Here is a 27727-nt window from a genome sequence, read left to right on the forward strand (position 1 = left end):
TCAGCAGGTACTGACCTCTGTTTAGATCATATTGACATCATAGTTATTTGGTCATGTGAACTGACCCCTGAGAGTGTTGGGAAAGTACATCTTTAACAGGTTTGTTTGACTTGGCACAGAAGAGGGTCATCATCCCCCTCTCCCCATTGATAACTCGGTGGTACATGAGTGAACCTGGCTGATCCACAAATGATGGTTGTGCACAACAAGACAGGCTAGAACTTAAGGCAGTACTGCCCATCCGTTGTGATCTGCATGTCTCTGGTTTCCTGTAGTATGTAAAAAAAGTTGCATAGCACTGCTGTAATCACAGCCATGCACAACTTCCAGAGGCGGACAGTTCCCCGGGCTGTAGATTAATCAACTTCAGGACTCCATGATACCTTCTTTCCTCAGCAACTGTAAACTGTTGTTCCTGACTAGGATCTAAAGAGACAGAAAGAAAACCACTTCTCTCCCAGACTGGGAGCAGCTTGTTCCTTAGCCTTGGATTTGGAAAACATGACTAAAGGGAGTTTCTTGAACCCTGAACACCAGTGGAGTGTCTCTTCATTTCAAGCCTCTCTCCATTGGGAGCTCAGTCCAGCAACCTCCCAGTGCATTGCTTCCTCCTGCAGGAGCAAGAGACAGGCAAGGAACAATGGGTGGAGAGCAGGAAATGGTGCATGGGAAACAGGATTTCATGTCATTGCTGTGCTGTCTGTGAAGGCCTCTAAGCATCCCTCCCCCAACAGACTCCATTCCTGCTCTGGCTGAATCCCAGCCAAGAAAGCTCTTCCCACTGACTCACAGCTCTTGCTGTGCCCAATCCATTCTCACTCTTAATCAGTTCCTGAACTGCCCAGAGGTTGCTTGTGTGTGCGTTTGTGCACCCCAGGCTGAAGCACCCCAGGAAGGCTTTCCAAGCAAGCATGGAAGAAACAGGCAGGTCATAATCTCTTCTGCAACAACATGTGGCAGTGAACAAAGCGCTGGAACGGGTGGAAGGGCCTTGGAGGGGACAATCTGAACTCCCAAGCAGGTGGACCGAAACTCAGCCAGAGTTTCTTTTCCTGAGGCTCGTAACATACACTTCAGAAAGCAGAAGTGGGATTTTCTAAACCAGAGAACCAGAATCTGTCTTCCTCATGGGGTGTGTGTGAACTTTCTCCGAGCTACTCTGACCCATTCAAAGCAATGGAAGACACAGGAGCATCAAACATAGAGGACACACTCTGCAAATGAAAAACAACGCAAATGCCCCCATCATCTTTGCCTTTTCTGGATCCGTGATGTCTGAGCTCTCCTGACACTGTGTATACTCAGGAAAATGAGACTGGGCAGGCTTTGTGTTTTAACTCTCTTCTTGCATCTGGCAGGTAAAGTCCTTTCCCCCCCTTAACAGGTTGGTGGGAGGTGGGTTGCTATTGGTTTTGGTAGCAGAAAGAATGGAACATGGAGAAGGTTGCAGAGCTAGTGGTTACAGCTCTGTGCCAAGGTAGAACTTACGCTATTGGAGTCCAACAGATCGGGGCATAGTGTCAGTAGAATGGTGCCACATAATACCTTGTTCCGCATTTGTAAGAAATCAGTCTTTTAGTGTGGCAGCACCCAATCTTTGGAACTCCCGACCTGTTGATATCAGGCATGTGCCTTCGCTGTACTCTTTTTTTGGTGTCTGTTAAATACATCGTTCAGACAGGTAGAAGGTTGGTGTATTTTAATCTGCTTTTAGGTCATCATTGGTTTTAATTACTTTTTAAATGTTTTATTATCTTTTAAAAAACCGTTTTTACTGATAATTTTATTGTTTTATTCTTTTTGTAAACCACTTCAATGTTTTTTTTTGTTTGTTTTCGTTTTCATAAATATTATGAAATTAATTAAATAAATAAATAAAATGGGGTGGCCATCCCATCTGGTGATTTCTGGACAGGAAGCCAAAAGCTACTCCTATCTGGAATTATACTGGTATTCATTACCGTATATCCAGTTAAGGATAGGTAGTCTGCAATTTGTCTACTCAGCAACTTGGGGGACCACTATGAAAATACCCAACAATTACAGGTAGTACTGGGAGAATCCTTGAATGGCATACAAAGGGGGCAATCTTGTGTAGAGCTCTGTGAACACCCACCTTTGTTGTGCTGCATTGCTTCATATGTAGATTGCTGCATTAGCTACCAACAGGACCAGTATTTGAATCAGGTTGACCACCCTCAGCAGTAGTCAGCCCTGTTTAATTGGGTGAGGAACCCCTGGTGCCACCAGAATGGTGGGTCTGGGATTTAAACGTTTTCAGAGATGCTGTTATGTGCAGCCCCATGTGCTGTTTCTGCAACATCCTCTTTGTCTCTCCCAGCTAAGAGTGGAAAATCTTAGCCATATGGTGAGCGATGGACAAATCATTCAATTTCTGATCTGTGTCATTTTTTTTTTGCATGAATTCACTCATAAGTCCTTTCTATCCCATTTTCACATTAATCTCTCATATATGTGTGTGGTGTCGTTTTAGTTTTAAAAAACTGCATGGAGTTCCACATCTAGATACATATTTGAGGGCTCCTCCAATACCAGTGTTCTATCGTGAGTGTCTTCTGCAACATGTTCTGGACACAAAAATAGTGTGTCGGTAGTGGATTTATTTTTTTTCTATTTCCTAGTTTGTTCTTTGTGATGCTTCCCCAATGCTACCACATTATTGTTGTCCGGGAAGGTTATAGCGCAGGAACAGCAGGACAAAAATGAACTAGAACATTTGTGGTATAAATAGTTACACGATGTCAACAGGCAGTGGCAGGATATGCGCTGATTGGAAATGAAGTTGGGTGACCACCCCAAAACTTCTGCAGGCCAAAACAGTATTGAAAGCAGGATTATGTGTGACAGCCCCAACAGCATCACGATCACCAATAATCATGAATATGAAATAAAAAGGACATCTGCAGGGGTCCTTATACATATTTTCTTTTAAAATTCACACCTTTAAACATACTTTAATACTGTTGCTGAGCTAAGGTCTGTGATGGAGCATTTGGGGAACGTGAAGAGCTGATGGGTAGCTAAGTTCTGATCTGCAGATTGGTCTGATCTGCAGATTGGTCTGATCAGGTTAATCTGTATTCACAAAGACTGAATTCCATGGCCATCTCCAACCTTTCCCATCCAGGCATGGAACACAGTGAATAGAGAATGGAAGAAAAGCAGTTTTGGTAATGCCAGTCAGTGATATTCCATGGGCAATGGGTGTTTTGATATCATTCTGACCGCCATTTGTGCTACAAACACATGCTTGGGTGATAGAAAGAAACATCATATGGCTGAATGCAGTTGTTACAGGAAAATTGGGTGATACAGACATTGTTGGCTTGGGTTTACATGTACATTTCTTTTGTCTCTGTTCAGATAAATCTTGCAGAGTTTCGAACCACTGCAATGCCCCATGAATCCCTTTTCCTCATAAGAGACATTGCAGTGAGTGGACACATCATGTCTGTCTCATACCATCATAGCCTGGAAAAAGCTATTGTGTGTATCCAGTCCCAAAAGGCCACAAATGGATTATTTATATACTCAAGCCTGTGTGCTCACATGTTTCTTACTAACAGGAAATAGCTTCTGAGGTGGGTAGGGTGGATTTTTCATTGGAAAAATAGCACAGGTAAAAGGGTTAACCCATACTGTGAAATGAAACGAAATGAAACAGCAGAAAGGCAACGTCTTCTGTGTTTCATCAGAATATAATTAGCCGTTTTCTGAAAAGTGACATCAGAACGTCATATCTAAGAAAGGTTAATAAGAGTTGCAAGCCTTCAGGGTCGCACAAGCATAATGAGAGAGACAATCTGATCAATTCAAATATAAGGGTGGCATTCCAGAATATATAATGTGTAGTAGAAGTATTCTGATAATAACATCATTGTTATTACTGAAAAGATTTCTGGATTTCTATGCTGGGAATAATGTGTGACAAACACATTAATTGTCACATGGTGTGTTTACATTTGTGTATTGTGATATATGTACATGTAGACAGAAGAAGGTATGCTTAACATGTAGGGATTTTGTCATATTTGACACAATAATAGCCCAAAGACTATTAATGTGCTATCTCATCATACAAGCGATCTCTATGTTCCTTTCCAAATTCAAACAAATACACGGATAAATATTTTAAGTGGTGGTATAATGATTTGTTTTCAAACCTGTACTGTATGTGTCCCGAGACAGAATAATAATATTGTTTTTAACATATTAGATAAGAACTTCCTGCTGTGTTGTTGAAATGGCAACAGAGGTTGAGCACCATCCACTGTACCTTTGTATTAAAAGAATTTGTGTATGTGTGTGTGTGTGTGCGCGCACACACACACACACACACACAAAAATACAAAACAGTTCTACACACAAAATCTGTTATTAGATGTAAGCAATGAGGTATACATATACATATTCAACTTATCAACAAAGATTCTACGTTCAGTGGCTCTTCCCAGAAAGAGATGGTGATTTACTAGGGATTTACTAGAGACAATGTCCCTGTTAAATAGGAACAACTGGAGTTTATATCAGTTGAAAGAAAGCACATAGCTTCAGATGTTACTTTCATGAAGATGAAACACAAATATGTCACAGATAAGCAGTCCCTGGCTACTTTCACCTGAGTGAAGCTGGCCCTCACAGTGGGAGAGTTCCCTGCTCCTTTCTAGAGCCTAGGCAAGGCCTGGCTTCGATTGTGTGAATTATGCTGAGATCGCTTGCTCTCCCTGTCCTAAAATAACACCTTCTCTTGTCCTCCCGATGCAGGAGCAATTATGGATATCACCCTGATGGCCAACGTCTTGAGTCCCTCACACACCAACTTCTACCTCTCGTGTGTGACTGGTGAGCGAAATGCCAGCCTCCAGATTGACAGAGACAATAAAATTGTCATGACCCACCCCAGGTCCAGATTCCAGATGTACAAGAACAGCAGCCATGCAGTGCAAATGAGCGGCTTCTCCCGGGCAGACCTGGTGGGCATCACGTACTGCTTGGGGCAGACTGAGTCAGAACAAACCAGGGTGGTTTATGTGCACAACAATGTGGATGGTAAGCTTGAGAGAGATTCAACATAACACTGGAAAAGATAATATGCAGATATGTGGTTTCTGAGAACTGGGAGCGATATGTACTTTGAAGTTATTCTTTCTCAAAGTTAGGTCCTTACATCATTGTGATAAGACCAAGGCTAAGGTAATGGAGTCTTCTCTCTATACCCTCCTCAGACCCAGACCCTGGGGTCATTCTTGCAATTTGTTTACATACCAGGACAAGGAAAAAGCAAAAATGAGTATTAATCAATCTAGGGAATTCATTTCGTTTTAGGCTCAGCCAGATAAATGTGTGTTGGGGTGTGTGTGTGAAATTGATTGCAGCAACAGTGCAATGTATTATTATTATTTTATTTTTATTTTTATTTATACATACATACATACATACAAACAAACATATATATATACCCTGCCCCTCTGGCTGGGTTTCTGGCTGGGTTTTAAAAAGAGGAATAGATGAAAGAAGCTAGAGGGAAAAACAGCAGGTCTCAGCAGTGAGTGGAAAAAGATGTTGTCTGTATGCCAGTCTACCCATAGATGAAAAGGAGGTCCACAGCAAAGAGGAAGACCTGGAAATTTCTCTGAAGATGGGTCTGCCTAGGCCTTGTCACCACTCGGTCACCAGCAGAGGCCGACCCACAGCAATAGCCTCATGGAAAGAGCATCATTGCCACTTACTGGGAAGATGGCTGTGAAGGCATGGCTGCATAGATGCACAAGAATGACTTCACTGCTGATATCACTGCCAAGAGTCTATTGTTGTAGCTCCACCCCAATGGGTGAGCCACCCCTAGTCACTGGACTTACCAGAAATGGCAGACCTGTTCTCTAATACTAGGTTTGTTTGTTTGTTTGTTTATTTGTTTGTTTGTAGTATTTACTTTGCCCCCTTGGTGTAAAAAAAAATCCTGCCGACATCTGTGGAAGGGATTCTGGCATATTTTATTTATACAGTGGTACCTTAGTTCTTAAACTTAATCCGTTCCGGAAGTCCATTTCAAAACCAAAGCGTTCCAAAACCAAGGTGCACTTTCCCATAGAAAGTAATGCAAAATGGATTAATCCGTTCCAGACTTTTAAAAACAACCCCTAAAACAGCAATTTAGCATGAATTTTACTATCTAACAAGACCATTGATCCATAAAAGCAATAAACAATGTACTGCAGTCACACAATAAATCAATCAGTAGCTGAACTAGGTTCCACACAGTCACAAAAACAAAATAAAAAAGAGCCGCAAAAACAGACAGACCTCAGCAAAACACTCAAAATGGAAGTGTGGCACTCAAAACGGAGCACTTTTGGCTTCTGAAAATGTTCACAAACTGGAACATTTCTGGGTTTGCAGTGATTGGGTTCCAAGTTGTTTGAGTACCAAGGTGTTTGAGAACCAAGGTACCACTGTATATGATTTTCATAACTGTTGGCTACTAGTACTCATAGAATGGCATACACAGATCTAACCATGCAGCAAATAGGGTATCTGTCTTGGAAGCTTTAGTTGAGATTCCTACATTTCTATAATTCTATGAACTTAAGGGCACACATTTCCCCTGATATCCTACTACAAAAGAATTTCTGGATGCTATGGTGCTAGTCAGTCATTAGTCATATGAGTGATTCTTATTGCCGGGAAAAGAGACATCAGTCAGATAATTTAAACAAAGAACCCAGGAAGAATATCTGAAAATTGACTAGATTTTCTTATCTTAGAAGGCCTTTGAAATATGATAAACATTGATTTGGGTGACACCACTGGAAATCCAGGCTTTCTTACGGATACAATTTAAAGCATGACTTTGGGAGATATGCTCATAAGGGAGGGTTTGGAAAGAAGAATAAGAATGATGTTAACAATAAGATGCAGAACAATCCTAACCCTAACATTACCTAAAATGGGCACATCAACTTTCACCTCACTTGTTGTATTTTAATATTTTGTTGGAAGCTGCCCAGAGTGGCTGGGGAAACCCAGCCAAATGGGCGGGGTATAAATATTATTATTATTATTGTTATTATTATTTTGTTCTGGACACTGTGAGTTAGTACCTGCACCAAGCCTACATGATCACCTTTCTCCTTGCTATATGTGTAGAAAATGCCACACACAGTTTGTTCCACCCTTGTAAGGATTTGCTCTTTTAGCCTGGCGGCCTTTGCACTCTGGAACTCCCTGCCCATTGACATTAGGCAGGCATCTTAGCTGTGTTGTTTTCTCTAGCCATTAAGAACTTTTTTGTTTAGACAAGCCTTCCCAGATTAGTGAAACTGACACGTATTTTATATATGACACGTATATAATATTTTAACTTTATTTTATAATGTGTAGTTTTAACTGCTCCTTTATTATTATTTTTAAGGTTAAATTGGCTTCAAATCTGACTTCTATCAATAATTTTAATGTATTTTTTATTTTAAGTAAACCGTTTGGAGTCCCACCCCACCCCTAATTAAGTGGTATACAGATTCCATTAAATAAATAGAGTAAAATAGGCAAATATACATGTTGAGCAGGATGAAGTGTTTAGGTAAGTTCTGGAAATCCCAAAGATGGAATGACAGATCTGGGCAATCTAGAGCATGACCCTCTGATGATCAGGGAAGAGAAAATATTGTAGGTCCTGCTTCCTAACCCAGTCTCTGTTTCTGTCTGACCCTGCAGCCAACCTCGTCCCAGAGAAAGTGACACAGACATTCAGCCTCTCCCAGCCAGCTGTACTTGTTGCCAAGATAAAGCATGGGAAGAACGCAGACATTTTGTGGAAAAGGAATGGCAAGTGCCCCCCTCTCCCAGCTGCATGGCTTTGGGGAGATCTGCCCCTGCTCCAATGCTTCCCCACCCCACCCCATTCCTGGAACAAGGCCCGCCCTCAGTTATCCTTGTCAATCAAAGCTGGCAGTCTAGGCCCAGACCTGCCAGTGGGCTTGCAGCTAGATGCCTTTGTGCTTCCTCAGTTCTTCTCCTACCCAAACTGCTCTGTCAGTGATGTCCTTAGAGGTTGCAGGAGCCTCTAAGCCCTGTCCAGGCCAGTCACAGGCTGGAGTGGATTAAGCCTTAGTAGGGCTTATTCAGAGTTCAGTTGTCAGCTCTCATGCTTTTCTTCCTCCCGGCCACTTTCATTTGCAGGGACCTACTATGACACCAAGGACCAGGGGGAGGTGAAGGAGAGCCAGTCCACTCTGACCCTGTCGCCTGTCAGTGTGAGTGACGGTGGGATTTACAGCGCTACATTCATTGGGGACAGTCCTTTGTCAAGTGCCTTCTTCCGGCTGATTGTGCGAGGTAAGATAGCACAGAACTGAAGAGATGCAGGTCAATAGGAGCCACAGACGTCCCCACTAACATCTGTTTACATCCTTTGTTATGGGGTGGGTGTGATTCAGTGTCTCATCATTTAAAGACTCCCAGCTGAACATGTACAGCTTCTATTAAAAACTATTGTTTGAGATCATAAGAAGGCTTTCTCTGTGGTGCCTCTTTACCCATATGCCAGTCGTCACTTTAAGTTGCTGCCAGAGGGTAATGAACACATAGGTGTGAACTTACCCTGAGCATAGTGGCTGTTGGAGACTGTTAGTGACAGCACTGTGGTTAATGCTGCCTTGTGCTGTCCAGAGATCAGGCTTCCTTCCACATCTTCTTTAAATTTTATTTCATTATTTTATGTTTCTATCCTGCCTTTCTTCCATCATGGCACTCAAGGCAGTGACCAGAACCATACCTGCCTAGTTTCATCAAAGCAGTGGCCTCCTGTGCATTCAAGCAATAATCTGTCTGTCTGTCTGTCTGTCTGTCTGTCTGTCTCTTCCCAACTTCCCAGGATGTGCAGCCAAGAAATGGGGCTCTTCTTGTGACAAGGACTGTCCCGACTGCCTGAATGGAGGCATCTGCCACCATATTGAGGGAGAATGCATCTGTCCACCAGGCTTCATGGGCACCCGCTGTGAAAAAGGTTAGAAGCAATGTGTACATGGTCTTGGTAGGAAGAGATGCCTCTGCTCCATGAACTGCACTTGTAAATCTTCACAAAGAGTATAGATGGTTGCCATTTGAAACCTAGTTGGATGTTGGACCCTGTATCTCCATATGTACCATATGAGGGCCACATCACCTCTTGGTAGTGCACTGCCTGTGTTTCTGACTGATGTGCCCCTACACAGAGTCAGCCCTTTGTGTAGAAAGCACATAAGAGTACCTGTGAAGAGCTCATGACTAAAGCATGTAAATTTTCCTCTGCTTTGAAACTGGGAATCCAGCTGCAGGAGCTGCATGGCCAATGATGTTACCTGGCTGAACCCCTTTTGTTGTATGGTCTGCCCAGGAAGAAGAGGCAAGTTGGGTATATGCACTACTCCAGCCATGCAGTGCAGTATCCAGAAGTGCATCAGATGCAATTCCTAACCCTTCCAAAACCTTCCTTTGAATGTGTCTTTAGGTGTGGGAGAAGCATTAGTTTTCAGTCTCCTAAACCTTAGTGTGCAGAGGTTGCAAGTGTATTCTTCCTTTTGAAAGTTTCCTGGTTGGGGTCAGGACTAATCATAATTGATGGGGAAAGCTCACATTTCCTTCTTGACTAGGGTGGAAGGACATGCTCTGTTGAATCCCCAAGAATAGCTCCTTAGACTTAGGCATGACTCCTTTGGCCAGTGGTTTTCAACCAATGTGCCTTGGCAACCTAGGGTGCCTTGAATGACAGTCAGGGGTGCCTGTGTCCCTCTTTTCTTCCCTCCCTCCTCTGATGCCATCTCGCATCTCTGCCTCCCAAAGGCTTGCACAGCTGTTTGTTGCAGCAGCCCTGGCTACAAGCTCCGCAGGCAAATGCTGCCTCTGGGGCTGGTCAGGGGACAAGGAATAAGCAAGCAAGCAAGCAGGTGAGGGAGCCCAGACAGCCAGTCCACTAGCCCTTGCTGTTGGGAATGGACATACAAGTCCCAGGCCGCTGTGGGGCAGTGTGAGGAGGCACCTCTCTTTGGGGGTGGGGGGGCAGCTCAGAAACCAGGAGCAGCAGCAGCAGCTGCCTAGAGGACTCCCAAGGAGAGGAGGCTGAGGAAACACTCCACAAGGGTGGGTGTTCAAGAAAGGGGGAGAGGCTGCCAGCTCTACAGGTACATGGTGACATAACTGGGCTCCTGAGCCCCACAGGGATGCTACAGAAAGAATGTAGTTGGTCAAGGGAGCCGTGGACTTAAAAAGTTTGAAAGCCTCTGCCTTAGGCAATGAAGCGTGGGTAGAAGGCCATGGAGTCCCAAATAGCCTTCACATCTCGAGTCCCAAGTCCCTTATCTCTGCAGAGGGATCAACTGGTGTTGTGTAAGAAAAGGTACATGGGTTTGAGATCTCAGTGGAGAAACTTGGCATCACAATAAAGAGGATTTATGGATTCATTGTAGGATTTGTTCTGATTGTGTGCAGATAGGGACACAGGAAGGAACAATGCACTGGCAAATGTAGTGCAGGGTTGGTGAACATGTGTGGCTTTGTCAGTACAGTGGCAGCAAATCCCTGACAAGAATCTTCTTGCCTTGCAGCTTGTAAGGAAGGCATGTTTGGGCGAAACTGCCAGGAGAAATGTCATAACAAGCAAGGCTGCAAGGGGCTGGCCTTCTGTCTGCCTGATCCTTATGGCTGTTCCTGTGCTACTGGATGGAGTGGTCTTCAGTGTGGCTCAGGTATGTCCCCTGCAGTTTCTTTCTCCCAACTCTATGACACTTTTGGACACCAGGGTGATAAATGAGATGGGAAGGTGGGGGAAGCTGACCTACTTAGAAAGGCACAAGATGCAAGTGTATGGCGTCTGTTCCACAGAACCAAAGAAACTCCGTGCTGCCTTTCCCCTTGCTTTCCATGTTACATTTGGCAGCATAAAAACAAACCTCGTGTAATGCTTGGGGTGCAAACTTGTAGGCCACCATTCATTAGGGCAGTTTCCAGCAATACATAAAAACACACCGAGGAAAGAATTAAATGTTAAAATAATCCAATTAATAAAACAGTAACAGAGCAACCGAATGGGGCAAACTGGTGGCTACTAGTTAACATAAAAAACCAGGAGAATAAAATTGTTTTTACCTGTCAGCAGAAGCCAAATTTAGGGCACTCCCAGATTGTCACTATTTTCGGGTGGGATTCAATTCCATACCAGCAAATTCAGGTTGCGTAATTATAGTTTACCGGAAGGCCTCACCGTATTAGACTTTTTGCATTAAGGAAAGTGATGGAGAATGCACTGGGATTGCTTGATTCAAAGTTGTATAACCTCCCTGCAAACAAATCAGAACAAACGCTCAATAAATATTGGGTGTCACCTAATCTCCCCACAAACTTTGTGCAAACAAATCAGGATGAATGCTCAACAAGCAGGTTGTCTGAAAGCAACCAGAGTCTCTGCCGCCTGGGCTTCCAGGGAAAACAAACTCCAGAGTTGGGGAGGAAACGATAAAGACTCTCTCATGCACCACCATCAAATTTTCATGTAGTATTTTTAAATAGTAAAAAATGACTTAAGTTTGGTCCATTAATTACAATAGGTCTATTCAGAATAAAACATAGCTGAATAACACCCATGTCTTTCTTTAGAAGGGTGTGGTAGCTCCCCACCCACATGGCCATCATTTGATTGATTTCTTGCTAAGCTGAAGCTTCTGACTTCTTGTATGTGTTCAGAGCAGCAATAGGGATACATATATATAAGTGTAATGTGACATCAGATCTGATTAACATGTTACTTTTGGATAGGGTAATGTTACCATGAGGTGGTGTTTTTTACCCTTGTATGTTTCACATCGTAAAAATTACTTGTGAAAAGGCATTACCTTGAGAAAACTAATGTTTACCAAGTCTCATTCAAATGCTAGAATTTTTCTTGATACAATAAGTGCCAGTTCTCAGCATACAAGGGAAGGTTCAGTGTGGGGGTGGGGAAACAGTCCTTATGTGAAATCAACACTGTAATCATTGTGAAAAAGGTAATACTGTATGAGCATTGGGGTCATGTGATCTCTCAGAAAGTGAGACATAATGAAGCCATGGGAAAGAAGAGCTCCTACAGGTGTGGCAAGGAGGAACCATGAATATTGGAACAGTACCGAGGAAGGCAAATTTCATTAAATTGCGTAACCAGAGTGCAAACTTGTGGTTTCATTGTTGTTACTACCAGCAAACAGCATAGTCACATTGTTTCCTGAACATCTTTACATGGAAAAGATGTTCAAGAACCCTCCCTTCATCTCAGACTCACAGTATTCCTTAGTATTTTTATTCGGTTTTGGCTACTTTCTCTGCTGGGACTCTGTTTGGCTCGTATCCAGGAGAGAGCCGCTTCCTCCCTTTGTTTCTTTAGAATCATTTCCCTCCTGCTTGGCTCCAACAAACCAAAAGAAAAAGGGGGTCCTCATGAGCAGGAAGTTCCATAGCAAAGAGAAAAGGCTCCTCCAGACTGAGCTGTTCGTTTAGCATTCTTCCTGGTTTGCTTCCACAAAGTACAATAAAGAACGGGCATCATATAACCAGTACAAAGTTCGTATGATGCCTACCCATTATTGAGCATTCATTCTGACTTGTTTGTAGGGAGGATATATGACAGTGGGAATTTATCCTGATTTGTTTGTGTGAAGGTTAGACGACTTCCCGTTCATCTATTGTTATGCACATTTTTCATTGCATTCCGCTCCCCCCGCCCCACCCCCGTCATTTTCCAAATCGCAAAAAGTCTCCTTTCTTGTTATTTGTAAAAGTGGGTTTGTTGCAACAGAGCACTTTAATCTACTTCAGTTCTGCAAACCTACATTTCTGGCATGCAGTTGTATCTCCCCAGTAAAATTAATAACATTCTGGAGGTGACCAATCCATTTTTTAAAAAGGAAGCCCACACATTTAAAACTGCTTTGTGGTCTTGCGTGCCTGCAAACCTACAATGGGAGATGGGTTAAAAGCAGCATACATGAAATCTGCCAGACATCCTTGACCCAGGCACACACACTATGCCTTTAAAGGCCATTCAAAGCCTGTCCCTCCCCAAAGAATCTTAGGAATTAAAGTTTGCCCTTAACAGAGTTACTATTCCCAGCACCCTTATTCAGCTATAATTCTGAGGCTGTGTTTTGACTGTGGCTTAAACGCATTGCTTGTATGCAGCCCCGGTCTCTGGGAAATGGTCAGAGGAGATTGACCCGCGATTCCTTTGCTCTTTCCCCAGCTTGCTCCTCTGGGAGGTACGGCGCTGACTGTGCCCTGGAGTGTCATTGCCAGAATGGAGGCACCTGTAACCGGTTCAGTGGCTGCATTTGCCCATCTGGTTGGCATGGACAGCACTGTGAAAAGTCAGGTAAAAGCACTCTGGAATGTGTATCATGGGAATGGCAGGAACCAGGCCCAGTGCCAGAGAACTGCCAAACGAGTACATGAATGGGAGAGGGTGCTGCATAGTGGTTAGCCATTGTCTGCCACCTAGAGACATAGCTGTCAACTTTTCCCTTTTCTTGCGAGGAATCATATTCGGAATTAGGGAATTTCCCTTAAAAAAAGGGAAACATTGACAGCTATGCCTAGAGATAAAGGGAGGCAGGGAATAAAAATCATATTGCCCTTTAAAAAAAAATGCTATTTTATTACGATTGTAATGATGTTTTATCCTTATTCTGGTGTTCTGTGCTAAGATCGGATCCCCCAGATCAAGAACTTGGTCTCTCACTTGGAGTTTAACTTAGGCTCCCAGCCTGTAATTACCTGCATGGCAACAGGCAATCCAATCCCTGTACGTGAAAACATTGAACTGCGCAAGGCTGATGGAACAGTGATCATGGTAAGCTACCATCATGTCCTGGATCAGGCCCTGTACCATCCCAGAGACCTGGGCTTGCTCTTCCCTCTGCCTCTCTAGCCCCAACTTGCTCTCACCCTACTCATACACTTCGGTCTTTTTCTCTCTGTAATCTCCCTTTCACCCAGATCAATCTATGAGCACAGGGTGTTAAATTGGGTTTCACCCAGATATAGAAGAGCACACGGTGTTAAATTGGGTTTCTTTGTGTGGGTTTGCAACCCTACCTCTGTTCACACGCGAGGAGGATAAATCAGGATCAAACTAGAGGTTATGTTAATTATGCAAGTATTTGGGTGCTTAAGCACGAGTGCTTTAGCATAACAGTCCAATTGTCCTGACACCACTTTTCCTTCTGTTTATATAATTGCATGTGATCTATTCCCTTCCGTGTTGGTACTAGTAAGGATGGGGCTAGGTCAGTTGTCAACCCTACCTGCATCCCATGGGACTGTGGTTCCCCGCAAATACTCAGAAACAGAAGACTTGAGACAGGATATGACTCTACTCTTCTCACCTCTCCAGTCTCTGAAAGCCATCATGGAAAAAGACTTGACAACCTGTGAATTTCAAGTGCCACCGCTGGTCCTCTCTGACACTGGCCTCTGGGAATGCCGTGTCTCCACTACGGGTGGGCAGGACAGTGGCAAGTTCAAGGTCACTGTGAAAGGTGAGCAGGACAGCGCAGGTGGTGAGATTTCAAGGTTAGAGATATTCATGCTCAGCTTCTGGGAATTACAAAATCATCACAGGAGGCATCTTTGGTTGTACAGAACTCGGTTACTGAAATGTTGCCACACAGTTTTTATTTTAGTACCCCTCCTAAGATATTCTGGAGTTCTTGTCCAGGCAAAATGAGGGTCTGATGTCTCTTTAAATGTGGTGTCACTTTAAATGTGGTGATAGTTTTCAAGCAAAGAAACCTAGAAGGAGAGCATTAATCAGAGACAGGGACTAGGATTGTGCCAGGTACCAATCAGGAAAATATCGCATGAGAAACATCTGGTACAAATCTGTCCTAATAGTTGAAGTCTTATTTCTCTCAAGGGCAGAGGTAAAATGTGCAATCCCTTTGTCTACTTTCATGTTTGCCTGGCTTGTGATTGACGCTGTTCCCTTCCTTAGTGCCTCCCATGCCGCTAAGCCCTCCCAGGCTTCTAGCCAAGCAGAGTCGGCAGCTTGTAATATCACCTGTGGGGCGCATCTCAGGTGATGGACCCATCATCTCCATCAAGGTTCTGTACAAGCCCCAAACTGGCACTTCTCAGTGGTCATCCATTGTAGGTAAGGGATTTGCTGTAATCCAGATGGAGTCGTCGCTCTAATTTGTGTGCTCCCTTAAATCTGCAGGGCTCTCTCAAACCTGTGCCTGCTCTGGCTTCAGTTCTTTTCAACTATACAGAAAGCGATCCAGACAGGAGTGTTGTGAGCAGGTGATCTAGGAGGCTGAGCTCTGGGTCTTTTGTGCTGGACCCCAGATCTCCTGCCCTTCCCCCTTCATTTTCTTTTTATAAAAAGTTTTATATTTATAGAACAGCTGGGCACACCATGAAGTGCAGTGCCCATGAGAACCCATTGCCCTAGCCATCTAACATCTTAGTTCGGCTAGGGACATGGTGCATTTATGCACATTTGAGTCATTTAAGTAATGCTAGCAATGCTTCTTGGCCCAGGGGATTCTGCTCAACAGGGAAGCAAAATATTTTCAGCTCAGCCAATCATGAAGAAACAAGGATTCTCTCAGGCATATGCTACAACAGGAACAGGAGATCAGGCTCCAAAGTTAGGCACAACTCTTGATCCTGGGAATTGCAAACCACCACCACCCCAGCTACAATTCTCATCTGCCTTAATAAACTGCAGTTTCCAGGATTCTTTGGGGGAATTTTAATTAATTAATTGTACCCCACACATCTAACTGGGTTGTCCCAGTCATTCTAAGTGGCATACAGCAGAATATAACAAAACACAGCAATGTACCAGACATTAAAAACTTCCCAATATAGGGCTGCCTTCAGACGTCTACGGAAAGTTGTATAGTTGTTTATCTCTTTGACATCTGATGGGAGGGCATTCCACAGGGCAGGTTCCACCACCGAGAAGGTCATGTATTCTGAATGTGATTAAATGTATTCTGTGGATATGAGGCAGTCCCTGTTCAGCAGATAATAGAAAATGGAGGGGACATTAGTCTGAAAGGAAAGGTCGCAGAGCTGCAGATCCCAGTCAAAAGGCCCTGCGCAGTGGGCTCTCTGCAGTAAACAAAAATATGGAGCATAACCTTCAGCATGAGACTCTACAGTAACAGACCCATATTTGATCAACAGTTGACCATGCTCAGAACATCACCCTAATGAACCTGCGACCTGTCACAGCCTACCTTGTTCAGGTTCAGCTAACACGCCCTGGAGATGGAGGGGAAGGCGACCCAGGCCCTCAGGCTGTCATGGTAACAGAGTGCCAAGGTGAGTATCTGAAGTTCAGCGAGCCAAATCTGGGAAGTGGGGAGATGAAGAATGCCCAAATCAAAAGAAGTAGATTCTGTAGTAGGCGTATGAGTAGTGCTAAGGATGCCTACAGTTTCTAATATCCTGGTTCCCGTATGGGTCTTCTTCAGCCACCCTTCCAGTCAGTAGAGATTAACCAGTAGAGATTGTACAAATACCTACTCTGGTATTCTACAGAGACCAGCTAAGTGCCCTGTTTCTGCCACTACCTCCTCTGGTTGGAGAACAAAATGCCAGTGCCCCATAGATGAGTGGCCCAACCTCTTCCCACCTCAGGGATCCAATTGCCTTCTGTCACAGTATATTACTGTAGAAAGTTTACTTTGAGGTGGGTGAGTGTGTGTTAAGACCCTTAACATGTGGATAAACCAGGTTAACAAAACAACAAAGTTTAGCTATAACAAAATGAATGGATATAAGGCTCATCTTCTTAGCAAGTGCATGTTAACTTGTGTATAAACTTATTTCCACAGAGGGATGCATAGGATTGTACTGCCTAAACTATTCCCTAGCCTAAAATGTACAGTACATCCTATCTCCGCCCTAACCCAGACCCAGCAGAAAAAAATGTGTGTTTCCCCCCAAAAAAACTGATTAACTCCAACTACACTTTTGCAGCATCCCATTCTCTAACACACCTCTCTGCTTCCTCTTACTTTAATATACTATCCTCCTAGATATTCTCCCTCACACCTATTCACACAGTGTTCATTTCAATTCATTCCTATCCTGTCTACTGTTGATTGCAAAGCCTCTGGGTAAAGATTGTTTCTCCTTAAGCATGTGGCACTAATTCCACCTTGTGTTGATCGTACAGCCCAGGCTGAAGAGAAATTGTCTCAGGATTTCTTTCTCCTTCGGTGCTGTTGGCAAGAGAATCAGGCTGATGGCTTCTTGTTTCTCTATTCCACACAGAGCCAACAGCCAAGCCTGTGATTGAACGCTCATTTGTTGAAGGGAGCAACATGTTACATGTGAACTGGATTCTGCCGGGTGGTGACACTGTGGGCTCTGGGTTCCTCGTCCAGCTCTATGATGCAGCCATGGAGCTCGTCCATCAGGAAAACATCACTTCCATGATTGTGCAGTCTGCCTACATTCCAAACCTTAAATTCAACAAGGAGTACAATCTGGTGGTGCTGGTCTATCACTGCACCAGCCTTGGACCTCCATCTGACCTCTACAAGGTCAAGATTGACAGCAAAGGTGGGCAACGGGATGTACCATCTGGGAGAAATCTGCCACTCTCAGAAGGGAGCAGGGCTGGGGATCAATGACTCTGGGGTGGATGGCCTCTGAAAGGTTTTACTCCCAGGTGATCCCTTACAGAACAAGTACTATGTCAGAGATGTCCCAAACGGCTTGATGCTCTTGCCTTCTTGCTAGACAGGTCTAAAATCTAATTAACTTGCCTTGGCATGGTGTTATGTGTTGCGGGCTCTAAGGTGCCTCCTATTTTGCAGGGATTTCTATTTTCTTCCAAGAGGCTTTGAACCTCTGTAAACTCCTCAGGAAGCATTAGCACATGTGTTGCCCTGGAAAACTGAGGGGTGCCTCAGGGACAAACCTACAGCTTGCTCATTGTTTCTTGGCATCGTAGTAGCTGCTGACCAATGTCCTCTCATGCCTATGCCTAATAGGTCCACAACTGCACTGTCCGCCAAGCCACAGACTGCATTCCTAGCAGTTGTGGAACAGGTCGCAATTGCAGAGCCAACAGCTGTACCACTTGCCTCCCAGGTCCCTCATCCCCACGGTCTCTCTCAGCGGAGCCCCTTGCTGACAGCACTGTCAAGCTCACCTGGCTGCCCCCTGAGTACCCCAATGGTGGCATCAACAAGTACATTGTGGAGGTGCAACAGCTGGGGGGTACCAGTGAGCCACAGTGGATGGACACGGACAACGGCTGGGATACCACAAAGATCATTGCAGGGCTGAACACCAGCGCGTTCTACCAGTTCCGGGTGCGAGCCAGCTCTTTTGTACCAGGCGAGTGGAGCAAGCCTGTGAGAGTTGAGATCGTGGGTGATGGTGAGTGGACCAGGGGCAAGTTTGGTTGGCTGTCCCAGGGGGTGGGGTCTGAGTGGGACAGGAGGCAAGTAATGTGCGTGAAGATGCCTCTGTGATTCCTACAGTCAAAATGCAGGCCAGCCAGGATGCAGGTGCAACTGGCTCGTGGCAAACCGCAGCAGCAGCAGCAGCCACCTTGGCCTGGAGCGCTGATCTACCCTGGGAGGCAGAACAGTCATAGAGTCCACTCATGGCAGTGGTTCTGCATCTCTATCATGTTGTGCAGTTGCCTTCTCCTCCTTCATCACAGAGCCAGGCCCTGTTACAAAACGCACTGCTTCCCTCTTTCCCGCAGGAGCCCTGAGCCAAGTGCCCACCTTGGGGAGCCAGAACTTACCTCCATCCAACCTGGACCAGCAGTTGCTCTTGGCCATTGTGGGCTCTGTCTCCGTCACCTGTGTGACCATACTCTTTGCCCTGCTGGCCCTTTTCCTCATCAAGAAGAACTTCTTTCACCGGCGCCGTACATTCACCTACCAGTCAGGCTCTGTGAGTGATATTGCCCTGCCCCACCTGCCTCTTCCCACTGATCTTGGCTCCCCACCCTCATAATTATTATGCTCCACTATGCTTGTGACAGCAGACTGTTGACCCACTTGGTTTGCAGTGCTGCTGCCAACCTCCCCGCTTAACTCATCCTCTCACAGGGGGAAGAGACCATTTTGCAATTCAACTCAGGCACGCTGACCCTGACTCGCCGGCCCAAACCCCAGCCTGAGCCCCTCAGCTACCCTATCCTGGAGTGGGAAGACATTAAGTTTGAGGACATGATAGGAGAAGGGAACTTTGGGCAAGTCATCCGGGCCATGATCAAGAAAGATGGCCTGAGAATGAATGCAGCCATCAAGATGCTGAAAGGTGAGATGCCGCACAAAGTCAGACTCCCATTCTTGACACAGGAAGACCATTACCTGTCCCTCGCTAGCCCTGCTTAGGGTGTAAATGATTGATGATTGGCAGACCTGTTCTGATACTTGCCTCTTTCTTGGTGGTGGGGACTGCATTGACCATCAGACACATATGCATCTACTTTTTTTTGGTTCTCAAGCACCAAAGCATTCAGAGAATGAAGACAGCAGCCACTCCTCGCATATGCCTGTTCAGAAGGCAGGACAATGGGCCTCCTCATGGCACACAATCATAGAGAATATCTCCTCCACATACTTAAAATGGTTGCATAGCAATTCCCAATCCCAGGTAGCTAGCACCATAGTGTGCAGGGAAACAGAGATACTTAGCAATTTTCAGCTCTAAAACTACAATTCACAGGATTCCAGGCCACAAGCTATAACCAAGGCCTGCCCTGGGGTTTGGAGCTTGTGATTTGCCTGGGGCAGCTAAACTACAAGCCCAGATCCAGATAACATGCTAAGCCAAACCACAGTGTCACACAACACATCAGCAGAATGGCCAGGCAGGAGCAAAGTGTCCATTATCTCCTCTCTGGGAGCCTGCACAGTATTTGTTTGTTCACACTGACTGATAGTTTGGCTTAGCATTACATGTGAACAAGGGCCTTATGTATGCTTGTAAAACTGTGGCATGTGCATGCAGGAATGTGCATTTCCAGTCACATTCAGGATACAGATATATTTGTAACATGCATGTAGCACACCAAAAAGCTGGGCTTGGCCACATGTACAACAAATGTTCTTGCCACCACAGAATTTGCCTCTGAGAATGACCACCGGGACTTTGCTGGAGAGCTGGAAGTTCTTTGCAAGCTGGGCCACCATCCCAATATCATCAATTTGCTGGGAGCCTGCGAGAACAAGGGTGAGACACCTTGCCAATAGGGCACCCTCCAGTGCTAACTACTTCTTCCCTGCTCCTCCATCTTTGGGCTCATCTGCACCACCTTTTCCTTTATTCACTGAGGAGGGCTCGTCGTGAGGGAACAACAGACCCCGCCCTGCTTCCAAACAACACACACTCTAGCACGCAAAGCCCAAAGCCCCATCCTCTCTTCCCACTCCTTCAACTTGCAAAATATTTCCTTATTTCATTTTCCCTTAATCTCTCCCTGTGGTTAGTGTGGGGCAGCAACTGAAATCAGAGCCAACACTTGAGCTGCTTATTCTTGGGTGCCAGGTTTAGTGTTTGCTTGCTGTTGTGAGGGAGTGACAGACAGATACATACCCTTAAAACATATTGCGCCATCTGTGAGCAGGTGTCACAATCTGGCAAAAGTTTTACCACCAGAAAGCAAAGAATGGTAGATCCGCTGATGTCTGCTTCTGTAACTGCAAATGAGGAAAAACACCAAACCCAGAAGTGTTGTTATCTTCCTCCTCCTTTAGAGGAGGAAATTATGCGGTCGAGTTTCTCACATTTGGGGAAATCACAGGGTCAACGCACCCAGAATGCCAGGCATTAACCTCACCCTGGGAAAATCACCTTCAAGATCACGATATCTTCCCTACCAGGAGCTTCTGCCTTCTTTACAGCAGCAATGTACTAAGAGCAAACAACTTGCATGACTGATAGAGCTGATAGCAGGGTGAGATAATGATGGTGATCACTGAAACACATTGTTAACCAGGCTTGGAAAATAAGTTTAGTTAGATCATAGTAGCAATCTAACAATACCCTTTAAGCGCATGGAGGTGAGGGGAAGGAAGCAGAGCACATGGGTTTTCCTTATTTCTGCTGGAAATAGTGATAGAAGGGAGTGTCAGAGGGTTTTATGGGCTGCTTTTGAAGGGTCCATGGGCAGGGTTTTAAAATGAGCAAGAAGACTTCAGATCTGAAATACAAATAGGCAGAGCATGTGGCCCTGGTACAATAGAATGTGAGAGCAGCAAACAACCCACGTAGGTACAGAACCACCAGAGGGCCACAGTGCACAAAACAGATTTGGAAAGGGGGTTTTCAGGAGCAGTGTGGATGAACCCTGTCAAAGCACTGGCACCACCTAATGGTTGCAGTGACGCTATCTGGTCTACTATCTTTCATGACCATGCATATTTCTACATCCACTCTCCATATTAGTTCATACAGAGGAGGATCTTGTGCCTTATCGCAGGTTCATCTCTGATAATTTTTATGGTCTTTTCTTTCTCAACCCTGCTGCTTCTAACGGAGCAAGTTTCCTGACATGTTTGTCTGGGCATGACTTGACAGTCTCTTCCCTAATTTTCCAGGTTACTTGTACATCGCCATTGAATATGCACCCTATGGAAACTTGCTAGATTTTCTGCGCAAGAGCCGAGTCCTGGAGACAGACCCTGCCTTTGCCAGGGAGCATGGGACAGCCTCGACCCTCACATCCCAACAGCTCTTACAGTTTGCATCTGATGTGGCCAAAGGCATGCAGTATTTGAGTGAAAAACAGGTCTGTGTGTCCTCACCACCTAGCCATCTTTTCCCACTAGTTGGGCTCATGTTGGTCGATGGAACCGCTGGGCTGAGCTGGCTCCACTAGTTGGGCTCATGAACCAGTTCTCTTTTTGGGGGGGTAGGGGGAATTAGCAAGCAAAGTCAAGGAGGGGAAAGACAGAGCAGGCCTGTGTTTGTGCTTTCCATTTGTAATGTGTTTCACATACACAGAATGGCAGGTCCATCATCTGAGTGTCTGACTTCAAGCTTGCAATGGTAGACGTGTATTGGAATCATATGCCAATTATATCCTGTATTGCTTCAGCATTCTCTGGTCCTAACTAAGAGCTGTACTGACTTAGATAGAACTGGGATAACTTCATGTCAGTACAGCTCTGAGTTAGGACCAGAGAATGCTGAAGCAATACAGGAGGTGAAATGTAAGGCAAGATTTTGAGATGCCTACGGCTTTGGTTTCACAAGATAGCTCATGAGATGCTGTTGTGTGCAGCTGTGGACTAGGATGAATGCCTGAATTCTCTACCACTGCCTATGTCACTCACTGCTGTTTCCTGCCCTCCCCTAGTTCATCCACAGAGACCTGGCTGCCAGGAACATCCTGGTAGGGGAAAACCTGACTTCCAAGATTGCCGACTTTGGTTTGTCCCGGGGGGAGGAAGTCTATGTAAAGAAGACTATGGTAAGTCTGGATAGAGACGATCATGTGGACCCCTTCCTCATTCCTCAGGCTTCTCTTCTGCTCTGAGGAGCCCAGTTCCATCTCTTCTCTTTGTTCGCCGGTCTACTCAAAGTGGGCTTATGTAACCCCAGTGATGCTTGTTTTCACAGGGCCGTTTGCCAGTTCGCTGGATGGCTATTGAGTCCCTGAATTACAGTGTGTACACAACCAAGAGTGATGTGTGAGTGATTTATGGGTGGGTGGGCAGGGTGGCAGGGTCAACTGCGGATTGGACGACAGTGATCAGGTGGCAGGTGGTACTTTCTTCAGTTCTTCTCACCAAAGTAGTGATGGCCGCCAACCTGGAAGGCTTTAAGAGAGGATTAGACAAATCTATGGAGGATAAATATTATGTTGTGCTCTGGTTCCGCCTGTGGTCTTCCCATGGGCATTTGATCAGCCATTGTGAGAACAGAGTGCTAGGCTAGATGGGCCTTCACTTGGCCCCTTTGTTCCAAGTAGAAGTAGAAAATGCAATGAAGAGGAATGTCATGAGGAGGAGAATGTATGAATGATCCTCTGTCTTTTACTTCTTTAATCAATCCATTAAGTTGCAATACATTTGAATGCTATACTACAAAAAAAGCCTATTGGTGTTTTTTGAGATATTGAAGGAAATGTACAATAACTTACAATTAACAAAGGGAAACTACTGGCTTCAGTATTTTCTTTTTTCTCTCTTTATTAGTAGCAGGCCAGAACAAAAATGATCTTAGAAAAGCAGCAAGTTTGCTACAGTAGAGTGGAAAACCTGGACGACCTCAGCCTACGTCCTAACTTGTCTTTCTCTTGCAGGTGGTCGTTTGGAATTCTCTTATGGGAAATAGTTAGCCTGGGTAAGTTTCTGTCTCTGTTGCCCTCACTGTCCTTTATTCTATGCATCCCATTTTGGCCCCACACTCTTCAATACAACTTCTTCATTTCATTTCTCCAACCTCCTCTCTGTGAGTGACATCAGAGTGCCTTACCCTTACTTTGGTTGAGGAACATGGAAACAACCTTGAACCAATCTTCCTAACAGGACAGCCAGGATAAAAACCTTCATTTTGGGGAGAAACACAAAATGCGAGCATGCCTAGTCTTAGCAGATCTTTCCCAAAATGGGCTGGCTAACTATAACAACATCATGGGAGAAAAACTCTTACCAACCTACATAATCTATTCACCTCACCATATAGTTGCTACTGTACATCTTCCAGTCTAGCTGCACTTTGCATTATGTATGGGTGAGGACAGGACATACAGAGATGGGTGGTTTAGGAGAACTTTGTCCCAGTAGCACCCAGAAGGCTGTGTTAAGTGTGCATTGCACCAAGCAAGGGTGGCTAGTGATGTTGCACAGGTGGAGCTACATTGCTTGTCTGGTTTTGCAACACTGCGTGTCACTGGCAGTTACCAAGTGGGGCAGGGGAGGGGCAAGGCAGTGGGATGCTCAGCACAGCAGCCAAGCTAATTCAGCACTCCCAGCACCGCACCCCTCCCACCCCTCATCAATGGGAGCAGCAACGTGCAGTGTTAGGAAGCTAGGAGAGCAAATTAGCCCCACCCATAGAGCCCCACCGGCCACTAGTGGCCCCAGGATGCTGGTGAATATGGTGCCTCGTCTGATTTCCTAGGAGGGACGCCATACTGTGGCATGACATGTGCTGAACTCTATGAAAAGCTGCCCCAAGGGTACCGCATGGAGAAGCCTCTCAACTGTGATGACGAAGTGTAAGTGGAAACCCTTCCCCCTGCCCAACACACACATCCTATTTACTCAGTTATCTCCTGCCAGTGGTCACTGGCATGCTAGGCCTCAGTATCTACATCTCCTCACTGTCGCATGCTGATGGAGGAGCTGGAGATAGAGATGCCCAGTAGACCAAGCGTCCAGTGAACTTGGCAGTCCCCCTTCCCTTGTGTATTTAGCTTCATTCTGATTCTTCACCTTCTCCTGCAGCTATGAGCTAATGCGGCAGTGCTGGCGGGACCGGCCATATGAACGTCCACCCTTTGCTCAGATATCGGTGCAGCTCATCCGCATGCTGGAAGCTCGGAAGGTATCACTGTCTAGGGATATTCTTGCTGTGCTCTGAATAAAAACCTCCTGAGCTTTCAGCCTGTGTGCTGTAAAGATGTGGGTGAGCAGAGTTTACAGTCAGATGACAGAACCCAGTGTCACCATTGGGGGGCCCAGCAGCCTTACCATACCCTTCAACTAAGAATATCCTGTTGTTGTAGGGTCTCAGCTTCTTTCATCAAGCCAGGATTCAGGTGGTCCTTAGAACTGGGCCCTATATCAGGCAATTGTCCCAGGATGTTGGGCTGGGGCTTGCTCTGAGCATGATTGCAGTGTAAGGTCAAAATATGGGTTATTGTATTGTCTTTTTTAGTCAGAACCTGGAGGAAAATGTACTCACAAAAGAAGGGGTAAAAGGGAGTAGCCCCCCAACTTGACTCTGTTTCTCCTTTGACAGGCCTACGTGAACATGGCTTTGTTTGAGAATTTTACTTATGCAGGGATTGATGTGACGGCTGAGGAAGCATGAGAGACTTGAGCACTGACCCCACCAACCTGTGGACCCAAACAGGGCAATAGAAGCCTCCTGTACATATGTCTCATGGTCATGCCACCATCTTTTTACATAGAGCACAGAACATAGCTGAACTTGGCTGGTCCAGAGGATCCTTCATGAACCCATTCCTCATGCCATCTTCTTCCCCGACCAGAAGGGCATGGACAGCACACAGCACAATCCAAGACTCTGCCAAACTTAAAGGAAATATATGGAGTTCAGAGAAGTGACACACAGCTATAACTTGTGCTAGGGGAGCATCTATGCTCAGTAGCCCTATATATCACAAACGCCATGTGCCGATTCCAGCCTGCCTCCAAGATGGACAGTATGGGACCCATGCATGAATGGAGGACATGGTTTGCATGTGGAGCAGCCTTCGACTTGAAACAGAGTGCCTCTTGGTCTTGGAATTTGGCATGGGGAGGAGAGGAGAGGAGAAAAAGGCAAAGCATTACGAAAGCAAGAGATTCTGCATCATCTATATTCATGCATACATACACCACAACCATTATCTCGCCTCGCAGGAAGGCGGAGGGCAGATCCTAGCCAAAGATTACGTGCTACCTGCATGGAAACACACTTCTTTACACTCCCTGGTCCAGGCTTCATTTCTGCAGAACAAGGCAGCAATGTGGAGATAGCAGCAATTTTCAAAGCCAGCCACTAGGAAGGAGTTTAAATGCTTTCACACTGACCCTTTTCATGTCATCTGCTGCTGCTGCTAAAAGCATTGGCCTGTGCCGTTTGCAGTTCATCTCATATCCTTTCCAAAATAGCCCACTTTTCCTGGGTTCTTTATCACAGCCTGCTGCTTTTTTTTTGAACAGGTGCAAGTACTGCACAAACTTGTTAAGCAAGTCCTCCATAATGTTCTGAATAGTAACACCTTTGAACACCTGTCCCAGGAGCGAGTCCTCCAATTTCCCTCTTTTTCTCCCGTTTTGGCAACTTCCTCCTGCTCCTTGTCTAGCAGGCCCGTGCGTGTGCTGATTCCAATTAAGCCTGCTTCTAAAACTAAGAGAGTGTGTTTGCGCAAAAGAAGCATTGCACAGGACTGGATATACCCTTGGTTTAATCTACCAAGGCCCTCCTTGTGTACAGCATTCAAGCGACACGTTATACAACAGAAGGGACCAAAGCTCAGAGCAGTCACATGCATACTAGAAAGTTCTAGGTTCAATCCCTAGGCATTTCAGTTAGAAGGATCAGATAGCAGGCAATGGGAAATACATCTTCCTGAGACCCCGGGGAGCTGCTGTAATTTGAAAGAGAAAATACTGATCTAGATGAACAAATAATCAAATCTGGGTTGTGTGCACATTATTGGCTTAAACACAGCTAGGTGGTTCTTTTTCTCAATTCAAATCAAAGCTGGTTTGGGGGGAAACTCATCAAAACACAGTATTATATTAAAAAAAACCCAGCAGGATAGATCTGGATTGTGGCTAATGTTGTGTATATACCACTTCCCAAATAAGCAGTGGGAGCTCAGTGGGTGCAGAGTGAATGGGAGTGTGTACACAGCCTTAGTATAAGGCAGCTTCCTATGCATATAATGTCACCTGGATGCTTCTCCAAACATTTGCTTTTCAACAAATATCATGAGGAGTTTTTTCCACCGGGCATAACAGTGTGGACAGGGATTGTTCATGGAAGCAGACACAACTGTCCCCTCAATGATCTGGCGCAATCCACATGTTGTGAGACCAGTTGCTGGCTGAGAACTGCAAGTCTCTTGTCATTATAGGATGCCACTAAATAAGGTTTCCAAATCTTTTTATTGAGCCTTCATCCTGATTTGTTTACACAAAGTTTTCAGGGAGGTTTTATGATGTTGGCTGTTTATAGAGCATTCGTTCTGATTTGTTTGCAGGGAGATTATATGATATTAGGTCAAGCAATTGTTGTTACACATTTTCTAGTGCATTTTCATGCCACTTTCCTTACTGAAAAAAGCGAATGTGTTTTTGTGCAGGGGTATGTGGTTTTGTCAGTTTTTTTTGAAGAGTTTCTTGTGCAAGAGTGACGAATCCACTTTAATTCTTGAATCTTAACTTTGCCGATATGCAGTTAACTCTCACTCACAAAATAGTGATAGTCTGGAAATGCCCATGTATGAATGTCTTATGAAACAAAGGAAATTGGTAGGGGAAAAGGAGCTGAACTTCAAAGGGTTGCTTTGAAATTCTCCTAGAATCCCTTGGAAGCAATTCTAGCATTGCATGGAAATGGGAATGTCAACGAGGAGAGCAATTGGTTTTGCTGTGTGGTGGATCTAACCCATGGACCATATGCTTTCAGACAGGTGCAAAATTAGCAGTACATGACTGTATAGGCCTCTAGCAGTTCTATGCTGCCTCTGTGTTAGATTTGTACATAATAAAGGATGCATTAAAAGGATGAAGTTGTGAAATGGGGTATGGCAACCTTCCTTGTGTTTTAACAGAAATCAAGAGGTACTCTCTAGCCTCCATCCTCTTACAAATGAATATAAACTGTTTATTTTTGTATGTGCCTCTCAGTAACTTTGGCAGCCATTTTAACAGCCATAAAGGGCTGCTTCTCCCACTCTGCTGTAGGAGGCAGTCCCCCCCCCCCTTCAAATACTAGCAGTCAGTACTGTTTGCATATTCTTTACCAG

General features: G+C 45.1%; 1 protein-coding gene across 2 annotated transcripts; it reads left to right on the forward strand.

Annotated features, from left to right (window-relative positions):
- The first annotated feature begins 734 nt into the window (after nt 1–734).
- Nucleotides 735–27486, forward strand: TIE1 (tyrosine kinase with immunoglobulin like and EGF like domains 1). 2 transcript variants are annotated; one of them, XM_081009354.1, is made up of 23 exons: nt 736–1358; nt 4786–5070; nt 7735–7845; nt 8200–8355; nt 8894–9025; nt 10602–10742; nt 13268–13396; nt 13728–13873; nt 14417–14561; nt 15017–15175; nt 16219–16356; nt 17314–17604; nt 18139–18429; nt 18764–18957; nt 19116–19326; nt 20134–20244; nt 21612–21802; nt 22373–22486; nt 22636–22706; nt 23321–23361; nt 24142–24238; nt 24468–24567; nt 24985–27486. In XM_081009354.1, exons 1-23 carry the CDS (start codon nt 1310–1312, stop codon nt 25054–25056), a joined length of 3375 nt encoding a protein of 1124 aa, XP_080865480.1. In that variant the 5' UTR covers nt 736–1309; the 3' UTR covers nt 25057–27486. The 2 variants fall into 2 exon arrangements, with proteins under 2 accessions (XP_080865481.1, XP_080865480.1); XM_081009355.1 differs by lacking the exon at nt 18139–18429 and having other exon boundaries at nt 735–1358.
- Nucleotides 27487–27727: the final 241 nt, after the last annotated feature.

The sequence above is a fragment of the Podarcis pityusensis genome, assembly GCF_964106645.2.
Source record: "Podarcis pityusensis genome assembly, chromosome: 6".
Classification (NCBI taxonomy): Eukaryota; Metazoa; Chordata; class Lepidosauria; order Squamata; family Lacertidae; genus Podarcis; species Podarcis pityusensis.

Excerpts from the sequence above, each read along its gene's own strand:
- TIE1 (XM_081009354.1), top strand. The coding sequence starts at position 1,310 with ATGAGACTGGGCAGGCTTTGTGTTTTAACTCTCTTCTTGCATCTGGCA. Across the intron at positions 8,356-8,893 it reads CTTCCGGCTGATTGTGCGAG|GATGTGCAGCCAAGAAATGG; the intron begins GTAAGATAGCAC and ends CCAACTTCCCAG. Across the intron at positions 18,958-19,115 it reads TCACCTACCAGTCAGGCTCT|GGGGAAGAGACCATTTTGCA; the intron begins GTGAGTGATATT and ends ATCCTCTCACAG.